Genomic DNA, 19,007 nt, shown 5'->3' on the forward strand with positions numbered 1-19,007 from the left:
AAAAAATCCGTAAATACAGCGTCGTCTCAACTCTCAGGAAATATTTACGTACACACAAAACCACTGAAACCGACTCTAAACAATGTAGTATACATGCCAGATCAGTATGTGGCGCTGTAATTCTGCCACAGAGATACACTAAAAATGGAGAAGAAGACTTGGAGCATGCATATCAACTTTGCACGCTGTATACAAACATTTTTGCTTTTGTAATATTTGATTTTTCTTTAGTAAACCTAATAGGCTCAGTAGCTTCTGCAGCATGAACACAAGTGACGTGACATGTGGCCAAGTATGGTGACCCATACTTGGAACTAGTGCTCTGCATTTAACCCATCCAAAGTGCACACACCCGTAACCTTGGGTTACGAGTCGGACTCTCTAACCATTAGGCCACAACTTCACACAAGCATGTAGTCCGCCGTTGTTGTTGTTGTTGCTGTTACGTGACGTAGTGGTGTCTGACTAGTGTCGAGATGTGGGGTGATGACATCATCGTTTCACAAAATATATGGATTGGCTGTACATATGAAAACGCAAGGATGTCGTTTTCAGATTTATCCACTCTGGGACCCGGTTTCAAAAAATAGCGGTTTCAGGCTCCCAATATGCCGGATCCATCTGGATGAAACGCCGATACGATACAAAAGTTTTTTACGTATACAGCTAAATGCGTCTGTCACGCCCATGGACTGTTTTGTGTTTTTTTTTCCTCCCCCACATGCTCCATGTTCTCCCTGTGACCTAGTTTCTCCCTCATGTTGATTGTGTTCAGTGATTTCAGGTGTGTTCCATTGATTTCCTTGTTTAGTTCTTAGTATTTAGCCCGGTGTTTTCCTTTGTCCTGCATCTAATGTTAAACGTCTATTCCCCTGCTACGTGTGTGTCTCTTTATAATTAAAGATCGTTCTTTGTAAATGCCCCCACGTCTCCTCGCTCCTTCGCTCCATGCTCCAACACAGCAGCAGTACAGTGACAGCGTCTCTGTGTGGACGGGCTCTAAGAGATGCACAACAGTTCTGCTGTGGCTTTGTTTGAACTATTTTAATTTGCAAAATTGAGCAAAACAGACAATATTGTGTCTATCACATAATATTAAATTAATTAAACTATTGTATAAAATCAATATTACATTTGCAATCGTGCAGATATTCAGGAAAAAACAGCACTTGTTATTGCTAAACTATATCATGTATATCAAATATAAACCCAGTCACGTTATTTTTTCCCATAAATAATCGTACCAATTAAAACGTTAAATATACAGTAAGTAGACATAATTACTTTTATTAGGTGTTGCATCTGAATAAATGTTTAGAGATTATCAAAATGTTTATCTGAAGCGTCAGTTTTTGCATTATGATTAGTCAAACCTGAACACACATACACACACACAAATACATTAAGAGAGAGAATAGCCTTAACGTTACCTGTGTGTGAAGTTTACCAGTACGAAAAGACTGATAAATGTCGTGCTCGGTTTAAGGCTAGAATTTCATTTATGTTTTTAACAGGACACACCGCAGCATACTGTTCATGAGTTAATGTTACTGACCTTTGTGGATGCGTTCTAAGATTTGATGCTGTCATTCCTGTATCTTTAATTGTTTTTCCACATTCACTGCATCTAGCTGATGTTCATGATCCTGATTCTGACACACTATTAAAACCAAATGTAAGAAAATATGACATTGTGGTTCCCGGAATGTTTTCATAACCTTCTGACATTTTGGAATATACGCGTAATACGTGGACATACGTCATTAAATACTATGATAAGAGTCCCATCTACATCAACATACAGGGAAATGCGTGATGCAGATATTGTAAAAGCATAAGTAAATTCCAAGTTCTTTCTTTATGAGATCAGTAGTTAAGGATAAAAGACTCGAGTAAAAGACTCAAGTCGGAAGTCATTTCAGGTCGAGTCTGGAGTCGAGTCTGAAGTCTATTAAAATGAGACTCGAGTCCGAGTCACTAACTCGAGTGCCGTCTCTGGCTAACAGTGATTTATCAGTGCATATTTCTCTCCTGATTCAGATGAGATGACTTTTTTACTGGGAAAGCAATATTTTGGAAAGAGGACTCTATCCTTTTTGGCTGGAAACAACGCTCTGAGGTTAAAAGCATCGTAATGATTGATTAATTGATGGACTTGTGGATTATTGTAATGTTTTTACTGTATCAGCTGTTTGGAATCTCATTCTGACGGCACCCACTCACTGCAGAGGATCCATTAGTGAGCAAGTGATGTAATGCTAGATTTCTCCAAATCTTTTCCAATTAAAAATCAAACATATCTACATCTTGGATGGCTTGAGGGTGAGTACATTTTCATTTCTGGCTGAACTATTCCATTAAGCAATGCTTAAAAACGTATAAATGACATTGGGCATTGCTGATGACAAAATAAAAATACACATACCTACTGAGTGTGTATAACATAAAATTCACAGACTAGAGAGCAAACTTTCTGTCCCTGTCTGTCCTCACCATGAGTCAGCACAACCCTAAAATGGCTTGACTTTCAAAGCTATGACCACTCTCTCCAAGCACAGTGAAATATAATCATCAATCACGCTAAAGGAGAGAGTAGGGTGGCATTTCCCTCCCTGGTAATTTTCCCTCAGTGAATGGCATGCTTTTAAGATTTTTATGCTTGATAATGGTCCACTGATTGCTCTTCTCTGAAAGCATGCACAATTTTCTCAGAGACATACCTTTTCACTGTCCCTCGCTGGTTTGTGGATAAATGGAAAGTGAATCGTTCTGATTGCACCAGAAGGCACACAGAGACACAGTGTGCTAGATTTGTTCATGTCTCTGTTTATTCCGCCACTGATTGCTCTTCTCTGAAAGCATGCACAATTTTCTCAGAAACATACCTTTTCGCTGTCCCTCGCTGGTTTGTGGATAAATGGAAAGTGAATCGTTCTGATTGCACCAGAAGGCACACAGAGACACAGTGTGCTAGATTTGTTCATGTCTCTGTTTATTCCAGATTATGGTAAAAGCAATGAAAAGACAGGCTGCTGAGAGAAGGCAGAGGTGCTTTAGTCAGATTAGAGGCGCTACTACCTTTTACCTCACTTTACCCACAATTCCCACTGGGTTTCATCTGTCTGCAGTATATTACGGCAGCACTACAATGAGATGGTGAGTTATATGTGTGAAGATTAAGGTCTCTGAGAGAAAGGCGATTTTCAAATCTACATGCATCAAAGTTCACTGTTTAAAATATAAATTGTAGACTTTGTTTGCCGTTCTATATAGAGGTGGACGTACTATGTCGTCAATCAGCGTTAAATGCTTAGTGGGTGAGAAGCAAATGAATCACATGTCTGAAGCCTTCTGAGGTGATAAACAGAGATTACAGCATTGTGTGATAAAGCTCATGAAGCATTTATGCAATATGCAGATGGAGTCCTCTGGGGTGCTACTGGTGCGGGGGGCCCTGGGCTAAGCATTGGGCAGTTCTCATGAAATGGTGAAGAAATTATGTGATATTCCAGGTCAGGTCTCATCCCAAAATCACTAAATAAAAGAGTAATTATAGTTTGCATAAAGAAATGACTTTAGGACCATAAAGATTTGTTTTTTAATTGTAAGATTTTCATGACAGCACATTTAAGCACTTTTTCCTTTCTCTTACAGGAAAAAAACATTCTCTTACAAATATGTATATTTAAGTTATGCACATATATACATATACAGTGGGTACGGAAAGTATTCAGACCCCCTTAAATTTTTCACTCTTTGTTATATTGCAGCCATTTGCTAAACCACTGTATAACCTCTAACTCATGAAACTCTACTTGTGTTCTAATTGGTTCATTCAATTCAATATTTCCAGCCAATCGGATTCGCAAACTCATTACCGTTTACCTATATATAACCAGGACGTATTCAATGAATGACATGTCTGCATGCTATGCGTGTCCTCATATTAGCGAACCGCCTCCCCAGCACCACCTGCCTAGATCTGCTACGGGGATCTTCCTCTCTCTAGCAGCAGCAGCAGCATGTTTCCTTTTAATGTTATTATCTGAGCATTTAGCAGAAGCAAGTCTAGTTGTCAGTTGTCATGACTAGTCTAGTTGTTGAGAGTTGTCATGACTGAAATATATAGTTTAATGAATTTAATTAATTAATTAATCATGAGAAAATAACGCAATGAAAATATTTTATTAACGCAGTTAACACACCCGCCCCACCGTATTGACCGTTGACACACATGATGAAGGGCAACAATTATGTAGTTCATAAATGCAGTTATGTGCCCCTCTGGAGTCCTCTGGGGTGCTACTGGTGGGGGGGGGGCCCTGGGCTAAGCATTGGGCAGTTCTCATGAAATGGTGAAGAAATTATGTGATATTCCAGGTCAGGTCTCATCCCAAAATCACTAAATAAAAGAGTAATTATAGTTTGCATAAAGAAATTACTTTAGGACCATAAAGATTTGTTTTTTAATTGTAAGATTTTCATGACAGCACATTTAAGCACTTTTTCCTTTCTCTTATAGGAAAAAAAAATTATCTTACAAATATGTATATTTAAGTTATGCACATATATACATATACAGTGGGTACGGAAAGTATTCAGACCCCCTTAAATTTTTCACTCTTTGTTATACCTCTAACTCATGAAACTCTACTTGTGTTCTAATTGGTTCATTCAATTCAATATTTCCAGCCAATCGGATTCGCAAACTCATTACCGTTTACCTATATATAACCAGGACGTATTCAATGAATGACATGTCTGCATGCTATGCGTGTCCTCATATTAGCGAACCGCCTCCCCAGCACCACCTGCCTAGATCTGCTACGGGGATCTTCCTCTCTCTAGCAGCAGCAGCATGTTTCCTTTTAATGTTATTATCTGAGCATTTAGCAGAAGCAAGTCTAGTTGTCAGTTGTCATGACTAGTCTAGTTGTTGAGAGTTGTCATGACTGAAATATATAGTTTAATGAATTTAATTAATTAATTAATCATGAGAAAATAACGCAATGAAAATATTTTATTAACGCAGTTAACACACCCGCCCCACCGTATTGACCGTTGACACACATGATGAAGGGCAACAATTATGTAGTTCATAAATGCAGTTATGTGCCCGCCCAATTCAAGATATTGGGCCCAAAAATGCTGCTGTATGAGTTTTTGTCTCATACTTATATCATGCGATAAGTGTTCACACGAGCAGCAAGAGCAATATCACACGAGTGCTTTTTTTTGTCCCGAATAGCACAAGTACAAATGTGATTTTATATAACAGCTCAGTAAATAAGAAGTTAAGATTGTGTTATATCTTAAACACAATATTGTCTGTTTTTGCTCATATTATCTATTAAAGCCACATCAAAACTGCTGTGCATCTCCGAGCAACACACAATTTCTGAATGAATCCACGATTTGAACAAATCCGGTGAACCAATGATTCAATGAACCATTCATAAAGAGAGCCATTTACTTCATTCCTGAATTAACAAATTGTTTGAATGAATCGAATCAAATTAATGAATGAATGTGTTGCCATATCTTTCAGTTTGGACTTTTCAGTTTTCCTTTCGCGCCATTTCTGTTCTTTGAGTTAATTGTGTTATTCTGTTCAGGTGTGTGTCATTAATTAGTCTTGTCTGCTTGTTGCTCTCTTTCTGTTCATTGCTGTCGGGTCTTGTCGATGCTACGTGTGTTGCAAGCCTTCCCTCTGTTTGGATTTACCTTCTGTGGATTTATTAAAGACTACGCATCTTCATCATTGTGTTCGTGTGTGTTTATCAACACAGTAGTGTAATAGAATGTATGACTCGATGACTTCTTCATTAAGACATTTACCACCACCTACTGGTAGTTTTAGTTTCCTATTTGGTTGCCTTGTCCAAATACCCACGCTTGCGGTCTTGGCCACTTGAGAGCGCGTGCACACGACAGGAAGTAAGTGCGCAAGACTGTCCCAGATCTTAAAACTCCAGAGCGCAGTGCCCTTAACACACACTAAATCCACACTATCTCGAATACCGCCCCGGAGCAGTATTCAAGGCTTAGTGTATCCCATCATGCATCATGTTCTGGAAATAAATCATGAGACTTTTTGCCAAGATTGCACGATTTTAATGAATTTAATTAATTAATTAATCATGAGAAAATAACGCAATGAAAATATTTTATTAATGCAGTTAACACACCCGCCCCACCGTATTGACCGTTGACACACATGATGAAGGGCAACAATTATGTAGTTCATAAATGCAGTTATGTGCCCCTAAAATTCAAGATATTGGGCCCAAAAATGCTGCTGTATGAGTTTTTGTCTCATACTTATATCATGCGATAAGTGTTCACACGAGCAGCAAGAGCAATATCACACGAGTGCTTTTTTTTGTCCCGAATAGCACAAGTACAAATGTGATTTTATATAACAGCTCAGTAAATAAGAAGTTAAGATTGTGTTATATCTTAAACACAATATTGTCTGTTTTTGCTCATATTATCTATTAAAGCCACATCAAAACTGCTGTGCATCTCCGAGCAACACACAATTTCTGAATGAATCCACGTTTTGAATGAATTGGGTGAACCAATGATTCACCCGGAGCAGTATTCAAGGCTTAGTGTATCCCATCATGCATCATGTTGTGGAAATAAATCGTGAGACTTTTTGCCGAGATCTCGTGAGAGATCATGGAAACCTTTCCAATGTATGTGAAATATTGATAATAATGTGATATTACATATAATTTGGTAGTAAAACAAAGAGTTGCATGTTTTATTGGTGCAAATGAGTAGTGGTGATAAGAATATAATTTAATTTAAAAATAATTTCATATTTACATATTAATAAAAAAGAAAAAGAAAAGAAAAAAATAGGGGAAAAAAACATTTTAAAATTATATACACATTTAAAATTATATACACAATAAAATTTAAAGTTACTTTTTTTTCTGTTATACAGCATTGAGGATAAGGTTTCTATTTATTAATTTATTTGCATTACAGTAGTGAGAATTATATTTTTCATCCAATATATATTTTCTTTTGTCATCTCACTATAGAGTAAAATATGACATGGACATGAATTTTTTGTGAGGTTTTGTAGAATTGATCTTTTATAATATTAATATAATTATACAATAGCTAATTCCGGTCTTGTAATTTGATTGTTTGAAAATGAAAATCTGGGATTTATTTGTTTGTTTGTTTGCAATACTGTAAAATTATATTCATATATTTATTCAAGATATAATTATTTTGTCATTTCATTGTAGGGTGAAATATGACCTCAACCTGGAATTTGTGGGATTTATATAATATATTATATAACAGTTAGTTCCAGTCATCCAATTTAATTGGTCGAGCGGCTGATATTTAGTGTATCATAACTGTGATTTTTCTCTGTTTGGGTCCCTTTGCTCTTCCGTGTTCACAGCGATTACAGACCACAGTATGAGAGTAGTGTGAAATGGAAGTAATATTCACTTTGGTTCACTATTCTACATGGATTCTGCTATTCTGCTCATGAATTACTGTTTGCTCACAAAAGCAAATCAAACTCCTTTGATCCATTCACACTATCAGAGAACATTTCTGCACTTTGCTTTGTAAACTCAAAGCATGCTTAGTATATAACTCTCCTTTGGAAGGGCGTTCAGATAAAGGATGAAGGAAAACGAGAGCGTGTTGAAGGTATTTTTGCAGTAGGCCAAGGTCTGAAGGACATCGAGCAGCATTGTGTGAGGGCTCTTTCTGTCCTTCTGTATCCAAAGGGAATGAGGCTTTGCTGATGGAGCACCTCAGAAGTTGAAACCGATGGCCTTTTCTAGTCTGAAATAAAACATAGCTACCGTTAGCTACAATAAAGAGTCATGTCAGCACACACTGCTGTCTTAAGCGACTGTCTAGGACTGCTGGAGTGTAATTGATTAATGTGATTTTACATACATTCCTATTTCTCGTTGGTTTTACTCGGTGAACGGTGATTCAGATTCTCAGATGTGGATTGTTAACTTGCTACGCAGTTAGTTCACTGTGGAAAGCTGAACATAGCGAGGTGACAGAAACTCGAAGTATTTATAGACATGTCATCCTTGCAAGTCTTTTTCACTAGAGGTTTGAAGGGTTGCAAATTAGATACAGAAATACTTTGTGCAAGCATGCACATCACAGTATTTTGGTGTTATCTTCAGCGTTGATGCCAGATTTCTCTGCACTATCTATGAACTGACAGACAGACATAAAGACTGTTTCTTTAGTACCCCTGCCTATCTACCTGGTCGTATAATAATACTTTGTTGACTCTGTTAAGGTTTTACAACTCTGTTCTCTTTAAAAAAATGTAAAAGAAAAAAGACATGATTGGTAGGAAACTAGTTATATTTTGAAAGTTAAAATTTATAGACATTTTAAGAATGATACTAAGTACCTGTTGCGAGTGTGTTGACAGTCGGTGTAGTTGAATGGATAAGCTTCAGAAAATCAACAGAGTTGGCTTTGAAATGATTTGTTGGCAGTTACAGATTTAAAAAGCAAAAAAGCAGGAATAAAGAACCCCATTAAACGATTCTTCAGGATGATAAGGTTCTAAATAGAACTGTTGCTGTGTGTAAAGAACTTAAAAGAAAAAAAGAAAACATATTTTTTTATCTTTTTATGAACTCAATAAACCCACTACTTTTGCGTAGGAAACTAGTTATATTTTGAAAGTTAAAATTTATAGACATTTTAAGAATGATACTAAGTACCTGTTGCCAGTGTGTTGACAGTCGGTGTAGTTGAATGGATAAGCTTCAGAAAATCAACAGAGTTGGCAGTTACAGATTTAAAAAGCAAAAAAGCAGGAATAAAGAACCCCATTAAACGATTCTTCAGGATGATAAGGTTCTAAATAGAACTGTTGCTGTGTGTAAAGAACTTAAAAGAAAAAAAGAAAACATATTTTTTTATCTTTTTATGAACTCAATAAACCCACTACTTTTGCCAAAATGTATACAAAAGCACACTGCATATGGTTTCCTACAATGCATTGCACCCAAATTGACTTTCTATTTCCAGAAAGACACACGAACCACAAGTAATATCAGCAGTGATTATTTAACATTTTTCTGGAATCATTTTTTAAAGGACCTCCAAGAATTAAGATTTTTTACTCAAAATCAGTAAATGTAATGAGATCATGTGACAACAATGTGGCATTGAACTGTTTTGAATTAACATTATAACACAGTTCTATAACATAGTTTTTGATTGTCAATGAACACAATAAAATATTTATGTATAATGGCCACTAAAATGTATAATTTACATTGACATCTGTGCTAGTTTCGTGTATCTCATGTGACTCCACAAAGCCTTTCCTCTCACTTAATAAAATAAATCAATATTTCATGTCCACTTATTTATTTCCTTGGAAAGTAGCTGTATGATAAGCAGGATGATGTACAGTCAGAAAGTCATAATCACAAAAATAAACCCTGAAGCTGAGGTGCTGACTGGTCATTACATGCTAGTTTCACATACTATTTTTTTTTTTAAATAGTAGCCAATATTCAGCGTGTACACTATATATTCTATTTCAGACATGGCCATCGTTTCACTAGCAGTTGATTTTGCCACTCTTGCTATCCCAAACATCTCTCTGTGATGTGAGGTAAGTGCACTCCACGGAAATAGAGCACCCTTGAACAAATGTTTGCACCAGGAAATGAATGACATTTCGGTTCATTTGAACCAGTGTACTCTCCAATCAGTGTCATCACAGCAGAACAAATTCAAGCATTTGGATGATCATTTGCGAGTAAATGTTAGCACACCGGAGACTAAAAAAACAGCGAGACAAAAGTTAATACTGACGAATGGCAGGGCTGCTCTAGTTTTGAGAAACCATGAGTGTCCGTAGGAGAATTGGCAGGCAGAAAAGAGGGATAAAAGCAGGCGGTCACACATTCACACATATATATGCACATACTTGAGAAACAGACATTTTTAAACCACCCACTACTCAGTTCAGTGCGCATGTTACTCACGGTAGAGCAGCGACTGTCAAACACTGAGTCTGACAAGGGTAAATTATACAGGAGTAAATATCAGGGCAGTGCGATTGCTAATGCACGCCATGGTCAACAATGACAATAAACTGTGACAACAACAATTCTACCCATGCCGAGAATTTTGGTTTGCCTCTTTTTTTTTCAATGTAACACCTGCCACTTAAGTATATAGTAGTAAGTACTTTTAATTGCACCGTTCTGATCTGGGAAACCATCCAAGCTGGTTGTCCTTGGACCTTTTGCTATCAGACATCTTCTAGGAAGTGAATTTCATGTGCCGTGTGCTGTTTCCAAGTCTGCATGTCATTGGTGTGCCATTGCCATAGAAACTGCCACTTTCATTGAAGGGTTACTCGTAATTGACTCAAAACAAGGCCTAATTGTATTCCTGCTTATAACTGTAGGCTGGTGCAATTTTAGATTTAAACTGACTGACTCTTTTCGCCCCGTTCAAGCACCTCATAGAGCCACTTACCGAAACGCTACACAATTCAAGGCAGGTGCTCTCAAAACCAAGTGTGATTGGTGTGTGTGCTTGACCAGATCTCCTGTTCACTTGAGTGTGTGTTCAAACTGACAGCGATTAAATCGCTCAAAGTCACCGAGAGAATGTGCTGCTGGATGCTAGTAGGCGTTCACACTCGATCGCTGTATCTGACTGAATCAGGCAGCGGATCGCTTTCGACACTCCCACAAGATTTGCTGCATCGTGACTGCTCATTTGCATACATTGCCTGTAAACAGTCTGTAATAATATGATTTTATGCTTTTAAAAAGATGTCACTCACCAAGGACTTTTCTCACCAAGCATTTATTAAATAAAAAAAAATTATGGTAATAACGGTAACGGTAATAAAAAAAGTAATAATGTGAAATATTACTACCATTTAAAATAATTGTTTTCTATTTAATATATTGTAAATTATAATTTATTCCTGTGACATAAAGCGGAATTTTCAGCATAATTTCTCCAGTCTTCAGTGTCACATGATCCTTCAGAATATCAAATATTTTTGTGGAAAATGTGATACTTTTTTTTTCAGGATTCTTTGATGATAGAAAGTTCAAAAGGACAGCATTAATTTGAAATATAAGACTTTTGTAAGATTATAAATGTCTTTACTGTCACTTTTGATTAAAGTAATGTGTCCATGTTGAATAAAATTTTTAATTTATATATATAAATTATATAATATTTTTTAGAATAGAATAAAATATATTCAAATAGAAATCATTATTTTAAATTGTGATAATATTTTACAATATTACTGTTCCCTTCCAAGGGAACTCTACGCTGTGCCATGACATCATGATGCAGTGTCCCTTTCAGGGAATCAGGGTTATATTCATAACTCAAGACGTTTTTACTGTGCAGTATTTTTGACAAAATAAATGCAGCTTTGGGGGGCATAAGTGTCACGCCCCTGGACATTATCTCTGTGTTTTTCCCTCTCCATGTGCCTGCCCTGACCTAGTTTTCCCATGTTGATTGTTCATTTGCTCCCAGGTGTGTCTCGTCAAGTCCTGTGTATTTATAGTGAGTCCTGTTCTGAGTTTCCCCGTCTGGTATTGAATGTTCGTCTTTCCCCGCTACGTGTGTGTTCCTGGTTCCATTGATGTTAATTAAAGCCTGTTTGTTTGAAGTCTACTCCACGTCTCCTCGTTCCTCGCTCCGTGCTCCTCACAGTAGCGGTTCGTGACAGAATACCAGACCTAAAAAGTTACCTCCGTGTGTTCCCTCCATTTTGTTTCCGTTTTTGCTCAGTGTTTTTTGTGTCCACGGATCCCCTCCTTCGCCCTGAATACCTCCTCCTCCTGCTGGCATACAGAGCGCCGTCATCCGAGGAAGGCCCTCGAGCGAGTTTCGCCGCCTTTGTGGAGTGGAAATTGGCGAGACACGGATCCCCGTTCACTGTCTGTCCCGAAGGGGATCTCGCCAGTGCCACTACGGACCCAGTGCCCAGCCCACCATCTCCCCACTGCGCGGCGCGCATGCCCGAGCCCACTGCTGACGGAGAGCCCGAGCACGCCGCGGCCGACGAGTCGTTGCTGCATGGAGCGACAGAGCAACGGATCGCCACGGAGCTGGAGCTGCAAGTGACGTCAGTCAAGGTGCGAGAGCCGGCAACAGAGCCCGCCACGAGAAGTCCACTAGCTCCGCTGGGCTCTCTCATCCCTCTGGCTTCGCCTTGGTCTGGAGTCGACCATCCTGTGCCTTGGGACTCCACTCCTCCAGCTGCGCCTCGTCCCTTCGTCCCTCCGGCTCCGTCAGGCTCCTTCATTCCTTCAGCTCCTCCTCAGTCCTCTGTCGCTCCAGCTCCTCCGTGGCCTTTCGGATCCATGGCGACGCGTCAGTCGCCGGTGCCATCTGCTACGCCTTGGCCCTCCGGATCCTCCTCGTCACTGGAAGCCGACTTTAGCCCTGAGTGGGCTCCCGTTTCCCAGTCCAGAAGAGAGAGATACCCAGTCCCCGAGTTTAGCCCAGAGAGGGCTCCAGTCCCCAAGTCCAGCCCAAGGAGGTCTCCAGTTCCCGAGTTTAGCCCAGAGAGGGCTCCAGTCCCCAAGTCTAGCCCTGAGAGGGCTCCTGTTCCCACGTCCAGCCCTGAGAGGACTCCTGGTCCCAAGTTAAACCCGGAGGCTCACAAATTCCCTCCGGCTCCGTCAGGCTCCTTCATCCCTTCGGCTCCACCGCAGCCTTTCGTATCCACGCCTCCGCGTCAGTCGCCGGCGCCATCTGCTCTGCCTTGGCCCTCCAGATCCTCCCCGTCGCCCTGGCTCATCGGCTCTCTGTCTCCTCCTCAGGCTCCTCCGCCGTTGGTCAGCCCCCTGGAGTCGTCGGCCCTTCCTCCTCCATGGCTTCTCCCTCCGTCGGCTCCACCGTGGGCCGCCATCATGGCTGTGGCCTGGGTCTTGCTTGGCCCCTCCTGCTCGAAGTCCTTCCTGTCGCCTCCCTGGCTCCTCCCTCCATTGTCAACTCCCTGGACTCCGTCTGCCGGCCCCCTCCCAGATGTCCGTCCTCCTCCCGAGCCTCCTCCCAAGTTCCCACCTGTGCCCCTGGAATTTATCTGTGTGTTTTTCCCTCTCCATGTGCCTTTTCCCATGTTGATTGTTCATTTGCTCCCAGGTCTGTATAACTGCGAGAGACAGTATTGAAATATATATTTTCCCTGTGTTTCCTTCCTGCTGTGTGAGCTACTGAAATGAGCCGCACTGTGAAACAGCCAATCAGAGCAGAGCTCAACATTATTATTCATGACCCTTCCAAATAAGGTAAAAACAGACGGCTCCACCGTGGGCCGCCATCATGGCTGTGGCCTGGGTCTTGCTTGGCCCCTCCTGCTCGAAGTCCTTCCTGTCGCCTCCCTGGCTCCTCCCTCCATTGTCAACTCCCTGGACTCTGTCTGCCGGCCCCCTCCCAGATGTCCGTCCTCCTCCCGAGCCTCCTCCCAAGTTCCCACCTGTGCCCCTGGAATTTATCTGTGTGTTTTTCCCTCTCCATGTGCCTTTTCCCATGTTGATTGTTCATTTGCTCCCAGGTCTGTATAACTGCGAGAGACAGTATTGAAATATATATTTTCCCTGTGTTTCCTTCCTGCTGTGTGAGCTACTGAAATGAGCCGCACTGTGAAACAGCCAATCAGAGCAGAGCTCAACATTATTATTCATGACCCTTCCAAATAAGGTAAAAACAGACCATTTCATTCTAGGGTTGTAAATGGACATGTAAAACCGTTTCTGGAGATTTTTGCCCTTAACTTTTAATTTAAAATATTGTATCAATGCATTCTATGGCACCTTTAAATGGCTGTAGGAGTGAACACTCCTTTAAAAGTGAGTAATACATTGATAGGAGTCCTGTTTGAGCTATAACGACAGCTTCATCTTCCTCCCCACATTGAGAGACGAGTGCACCTGCTGGAGTGAAGCGTATATCGGGCATCCTTGATAGCTTCTCCCGCTCAGCCTCATAATACACTCGACACAATCTTGATATCTTTCCTCTGGCTTCAAAGTGAAGTCCTGACCTCTTAGATTGTCATATTTTTCCACAGACTGTAGTTGCTGAAAATTGGCTGACCATAACAGTGCCTTCAAAATGCAGTTCTCATCTTGACAGGGCAATGGAAGTTTTGTCTACATATAGATAGTAGTTGGGTACATATTTTATTGTTGTTGTAAGAGCCTTTTGCCCTATGTAGCTTTCTACCCGGTCTCATGGCAAAAACGTACCTGGGGGCACTTTTCCGCGAGAGGCGAAATACGTACCAATAAGTACATATCACTGCAGTTTCCAAAAGAAATGAACACTAGAGGCAGTAAAACTTCGAAACCTTTTAAATTATTTTCACACAAAGTATGATTTACAGGGTTTCGATTAATAAAGCGTAATTTTCGCACAATTACTTGAAGAGTATTATGTTGTGACTTCAAAACATTTTTAATATGCTGGGAGATTTGAAAACTGATGCTTTTGAATGTTAGCACCGCACATATCCAGCTTCATATTAATGGGTTTTCATAGACGATAGGTTTGTTCGGTAGCTCACGGAGTACGGAGACATACTTAAGAGGTGAGGAACTCCGGTTCAAATCCTGTGTAACTACGGTTCGACAAAACAGTTCAAATTGCATATAAGGAAGTAAAAATGGCACGGTTGCATCAAAAAATGTGTTTTTATATCAGTTTTGCATTTGTTGAAACGTGGAGTAAGGTACGTAAAAACGGTGTTGCAGAAAAGTACCCAGAGGTACGTATTTTTATGAGACTGGGTTGGTAGCTTTATAATTTTTTAAAACAATACAGCATAGCTTTTCACCAGTGCGCTCTTATGTTTTGAACAGATTAGGATACTGCTGTGCTGTTGTCCCCAACATAGTTTTTAAAAGCAGGGTAGGTGATTTGGTTCAAAAACATTTTTTGTTATGCTGGTTGAAATTCTCTTCACATTCTAATAGCAATCACTATGTTACATGGTCTAAATGTATTTGTATGTATTTATATTGTCTGTGGAAGATGTAGGACCATAAAATGTTCGTCCAATCATATCCCTTGGTCCGAGGGCTACGATAGGCTGTCCTACCTGCCTGACAACTTATGTATTTGCATACCTCTATACACCCTGTAGACTCCACACAGACATGATATGTCATCAGCACATTCCATTATGCTATTGCAGACCGAGCAAGAATGGAAGGCATTATTATTTTAATATTATGCGCTTTGTATGTTTTCTCACCGGTGAATGAAACATGAGGTAATCTGACAGCAGTGCATTCAACCCTCCATCAACGCCGTCTCTCATCGTGTCATGTGTTTTGGAGGAGGTGTGGCTTTGCAGAGTGATTATGCAGGGAGGGTGGAATCTTATGCTTTCAAAGCTAGCTTGCTATTGCTAACCTCTCCGAAATCGTCTACCCACTCTTTTAGTAAACTACTAAGACTTCATTGGTCATTCAGCCTGTTCAACTAGGTTGAATGGTGTTGCTAGTTGCTGGTGAATAGTATGAGCCAGAATTCCCTGTTTTTTTTTTTTTTCTTCCAGCAGGACATACACAGTAAGCTCAATTTCAAGACTTATCTGACTGCCATGGCGTTTTTGAGGCATCATAAATATGTGACCTGTTCAGTGACAGATAAATCCAAAATGGTTGGTAAACTGAGATAAATGTCTATTATTAAGAGTAAATAAATAAATAAATAAATAAAATGTTCATTTTATTTTACGTATACATACAGAGATTACACTTTTTATTTATTATTTTTTTACTTTGAAGTACATTTTAAATCATGATTTTTAAAATAATCTTTTGCCGTGCTTTAAAGAAGAACACTTGTTTAAAAATACCAAAGTGCATGTAAAGTATAATTTTAACTGTAGTTGTATTCTCCAATATTAAAGTTAATATATTTCAAATGTACTAAATTGCAACTGCATCATTACAATGTGTAATAACAAATATATTAAATGCATGACATACAAGATTCAACAGAAAAAAAAACATTAAAGTATTTTTAGTTTAAAATAAATGCTTGTCAGCACATTTGACTGTACGTAATTATTAAATTACACATGAAAATATGCTTATTACTTAAGTATTACTTAATATGTAAGTTTGACTTTTAAGTCTTACGTAATTGGGTCAAAAACCACTCTATTTAAACCATAATACATTTTAATTTAAAAGCACTTAAGTATATTCTTTCAGGAATAAGTGCTCTTTTTAAAAGTATGCTAAAGTGTGCCTACTTTTTCACAAAGGTATAATTCATTAAATATTAAGAACTATTGAAAAATTGTTTGATCTCATTAAAAATTTACTATTTAATCAGTATTTGTGTGCTCTGATTTGTGTCTGACAAGCTGATGGTTAGCTTAGCAACATGCTAACTCTAAACTCTGCTTCACATGTGAAGCTCTATTTGAATATTGCACAGAGTTGCTGTCTATATAGAGTTTTCCAAATCAGTCACTTATGAGCTTCCATCTGTGTTAGGCTACTGCCATAGACGACAGCTGCCTCACTCGGTTTTGGAACCAAGTCAGGGTTCACATGCCTGGGTACATTCATTACCTAAATCTTATTTACTGCACAGGCCACATACAGTATATTAAATTCCCTTTCAGACTCTTTAGGGTCTCATGTTTGGGTGTTCTTAAGAGGTTCAAATAAGCTTTAGTCTTAGAGACACAAGTGTTATGCAAGATCTTCATACAAGCTTCTGCACTTCATCTGCTCCTCAGTCTGGTCCAGCGAGTAGATCTGTCTTGCCAAGAATTGTGCCTTTTTTATTTCTCAGCATGAAGATGCTTTCTTATTTAGATTCTTTGTGTGTGTGTGTGTGTAGGTGTGGCAGTGTGGAGGAAGTGTGGAGGTGTTGCCCTGTGCCCGTATCGCCCATATTGAGCGCGCCCACAAACCCTACACCGAGGATCTCACTGCCCACGTGCGCAGAAATGCTCTGAGAGTGGCTGAAGTGTGGATGGATGAGTTTAAAAGCCACGTCTACATGGCCTGGAACATTCCACAAGAGGTGAGGTCTATTATATCAGCTACTGTACATACTGCTAGAAAGTCATGTTGACATTTATATTCGCTTAAGTAGCAGATGCTTTTATCCAACATGTCTTATAAATGAGGAATGCCAAAACACAATTTATCCAAAGGAGACAAAGGAGAAAAGTTGCAGTTCAAGATTTAGGGGTTAAGTTTCATAGGAGTACTGTTTTTTATATTGTAATTAATTTGTCAATAATCAAATGTTGTCTATTCAGATGTTTCTGTAAGATTTAAGGGGTGGTCACACTAAAATTTTAATTCCATTGACTTCCATATATATATATATATATGCATGTGAATGCAGGAGACTGGAAATGCAAACTCATGCAAATTTTGTTGCATTTGAAAGCTTAAATTAGGTGAACTCTGCCTTGTGTCTTTAATATCGCTTGAAGACGTGTTACTGATATGTCATGGTGCAACATTTTAGCTAAACCCCCCCCCGCAAATTTCAATTTTTAAATCTGCAGTGTTGCAGTAAAGTGGAGTAGATTGCATATTTTTACGTTCTAGGTGTATTATTTGCTGAATTATTATTATTTGCTTAATTATAAGCACACTAGTTTGTAGCGCAAACAGTTTTACAGTTTACTACACTTTGATATTCTTCTCGTTATTTCCCTACAGCGGCTAATGAATTGGAAGTCTCGCACACTCACAGAAAACAGCTTACTGCCGCATTGAAAAATTAGGTGGATAGGATTGTTCTGGTGACATTTGCAATATTCCACCATCAAGGAACAGTGAACTTGAATGTTCTGGAAAGTGCCTCATTGTTATGGTAGCACAAGCGCCTCTCATTCACAGACCCCAGCAGTCTCAGAGGAAGCATAGATGTGTAAAAGTGAGTGTGTGTAGGAGGGTGCAGATTTTATATGGCAACATCAGTGGCTTGAATCTGATGTGGGTAGAAATTGGCAACCGGTGTTGCGAGAGAAAGGAGGTGTGAAGGGAGCCCTTTTGGGTTCACTGAAGACAAGGTATGCTGCAGTATTCTGGATCATTTTAGGGCTTTTTATTACATGCTGGAAGGCTAGACAATGAGTTTAATTCTTTTTATCCACTTATATATCCTTATTAATTTATAATTCATGATATTTGTAAAAATAGCATGAGTTATTAATTGAAATGTTTAATTGACTTTATCCACTTTATCTTTTGTTAGTGTTGCTGATAATAATATATACAGAGTATATGAAATAGCAAGTTGAATAATCTCCTTACTTATGCTGCCCGTAAGAGCTTTTTTGTTTTTTTAATGGATCTCTGATAATCTGTCAATGGTTTCAGAATGGCATATGGTGATATTTTATTTATTTTTTTTTTTTTTCTTTTCTTTCAATATTTCTTTCAAGTATTTCTTTATTTAATTATTTAGGTACATGTATGTGTTGGAATGCATTTTTTGTGATCTGTAGTCATTGTTCTTTTGTTTTGTTTAAATAAAGAATAAAAAATGTGTACTCACATCTACTCACGTATATAAAAGGTGTAAGGAAATTATGTTATTAATTTTACTTAATGGTTGTAACACATTACATGTTTTAAATAATTACAATTAAATATTTCTTGAAAATAGTATAAAAGTTCTCAAAGTCATTTATAACCAACTTTCTGGCTGAGCTTGAACAGAGCATATTTCTGAAAGTCTAATATACCCTTTTATAGAAGTACTTTCTTAAATTACCGTACATAAGGATTTTTTTCTTCTTTTTTTTTTCTTTCAGTTACCAAGTTAAAACAGGAACAGGAGTGACCCATAAACACTCTGTTTCCGTTGTCAGAAATCAAAAATTATGCCCACTGTCAGTACTGTACAGTCATACATAACTTGAATAAATGGAAAGCAAATTTGATTATAAAGACTGTAGAAAAGTGATTAGAATGCATAGAGAAATACAG

At 38.7% G+C, this 19,007-nt stretch overlaps 1 protein-coding gene across 1 annotated transcript in view; it reads left to right on the forward strand.

The window, feature by feature from the left end:
- Positions 1-19,007, forward strand: part of LOC107709920 (polypeptide N-acetylgalactosaminyltransferase 18-like) — a 132,453-nt gene that overhangs the window by 80,017 nt on the left and 33,429 nt on the right. The window contains exon 7 of the mRNA XM_016514585.1: positions 16,894-17,079. Within this exon, the coding sequence (XP_016370071.1) occupies positions 16,894-17,079 (186 nt within the window). The remainder of the gene's footprint in view (positions 1-16,893; positions 17,080-19,007) is intronic.

Source organism: Sinocyclocheilus rhinocerous, unplaced genomic scaffold (assembly GCF_001515625.1).
Source record: "Sinocyclocheilus rhinocerous isolate Xijiao unplaced genomic scaffold, SAMN03320098_v1.1 scaffold2612, whole genome shotgun sequence".
Taxonomy (NCBI): Eukaryota; Metazoa; Chordata; class Actinopteri; order Cypriniformes; family Cyprinidae; genus Sinocyclocheilus; species Sinocyclocheilus rhinocerous.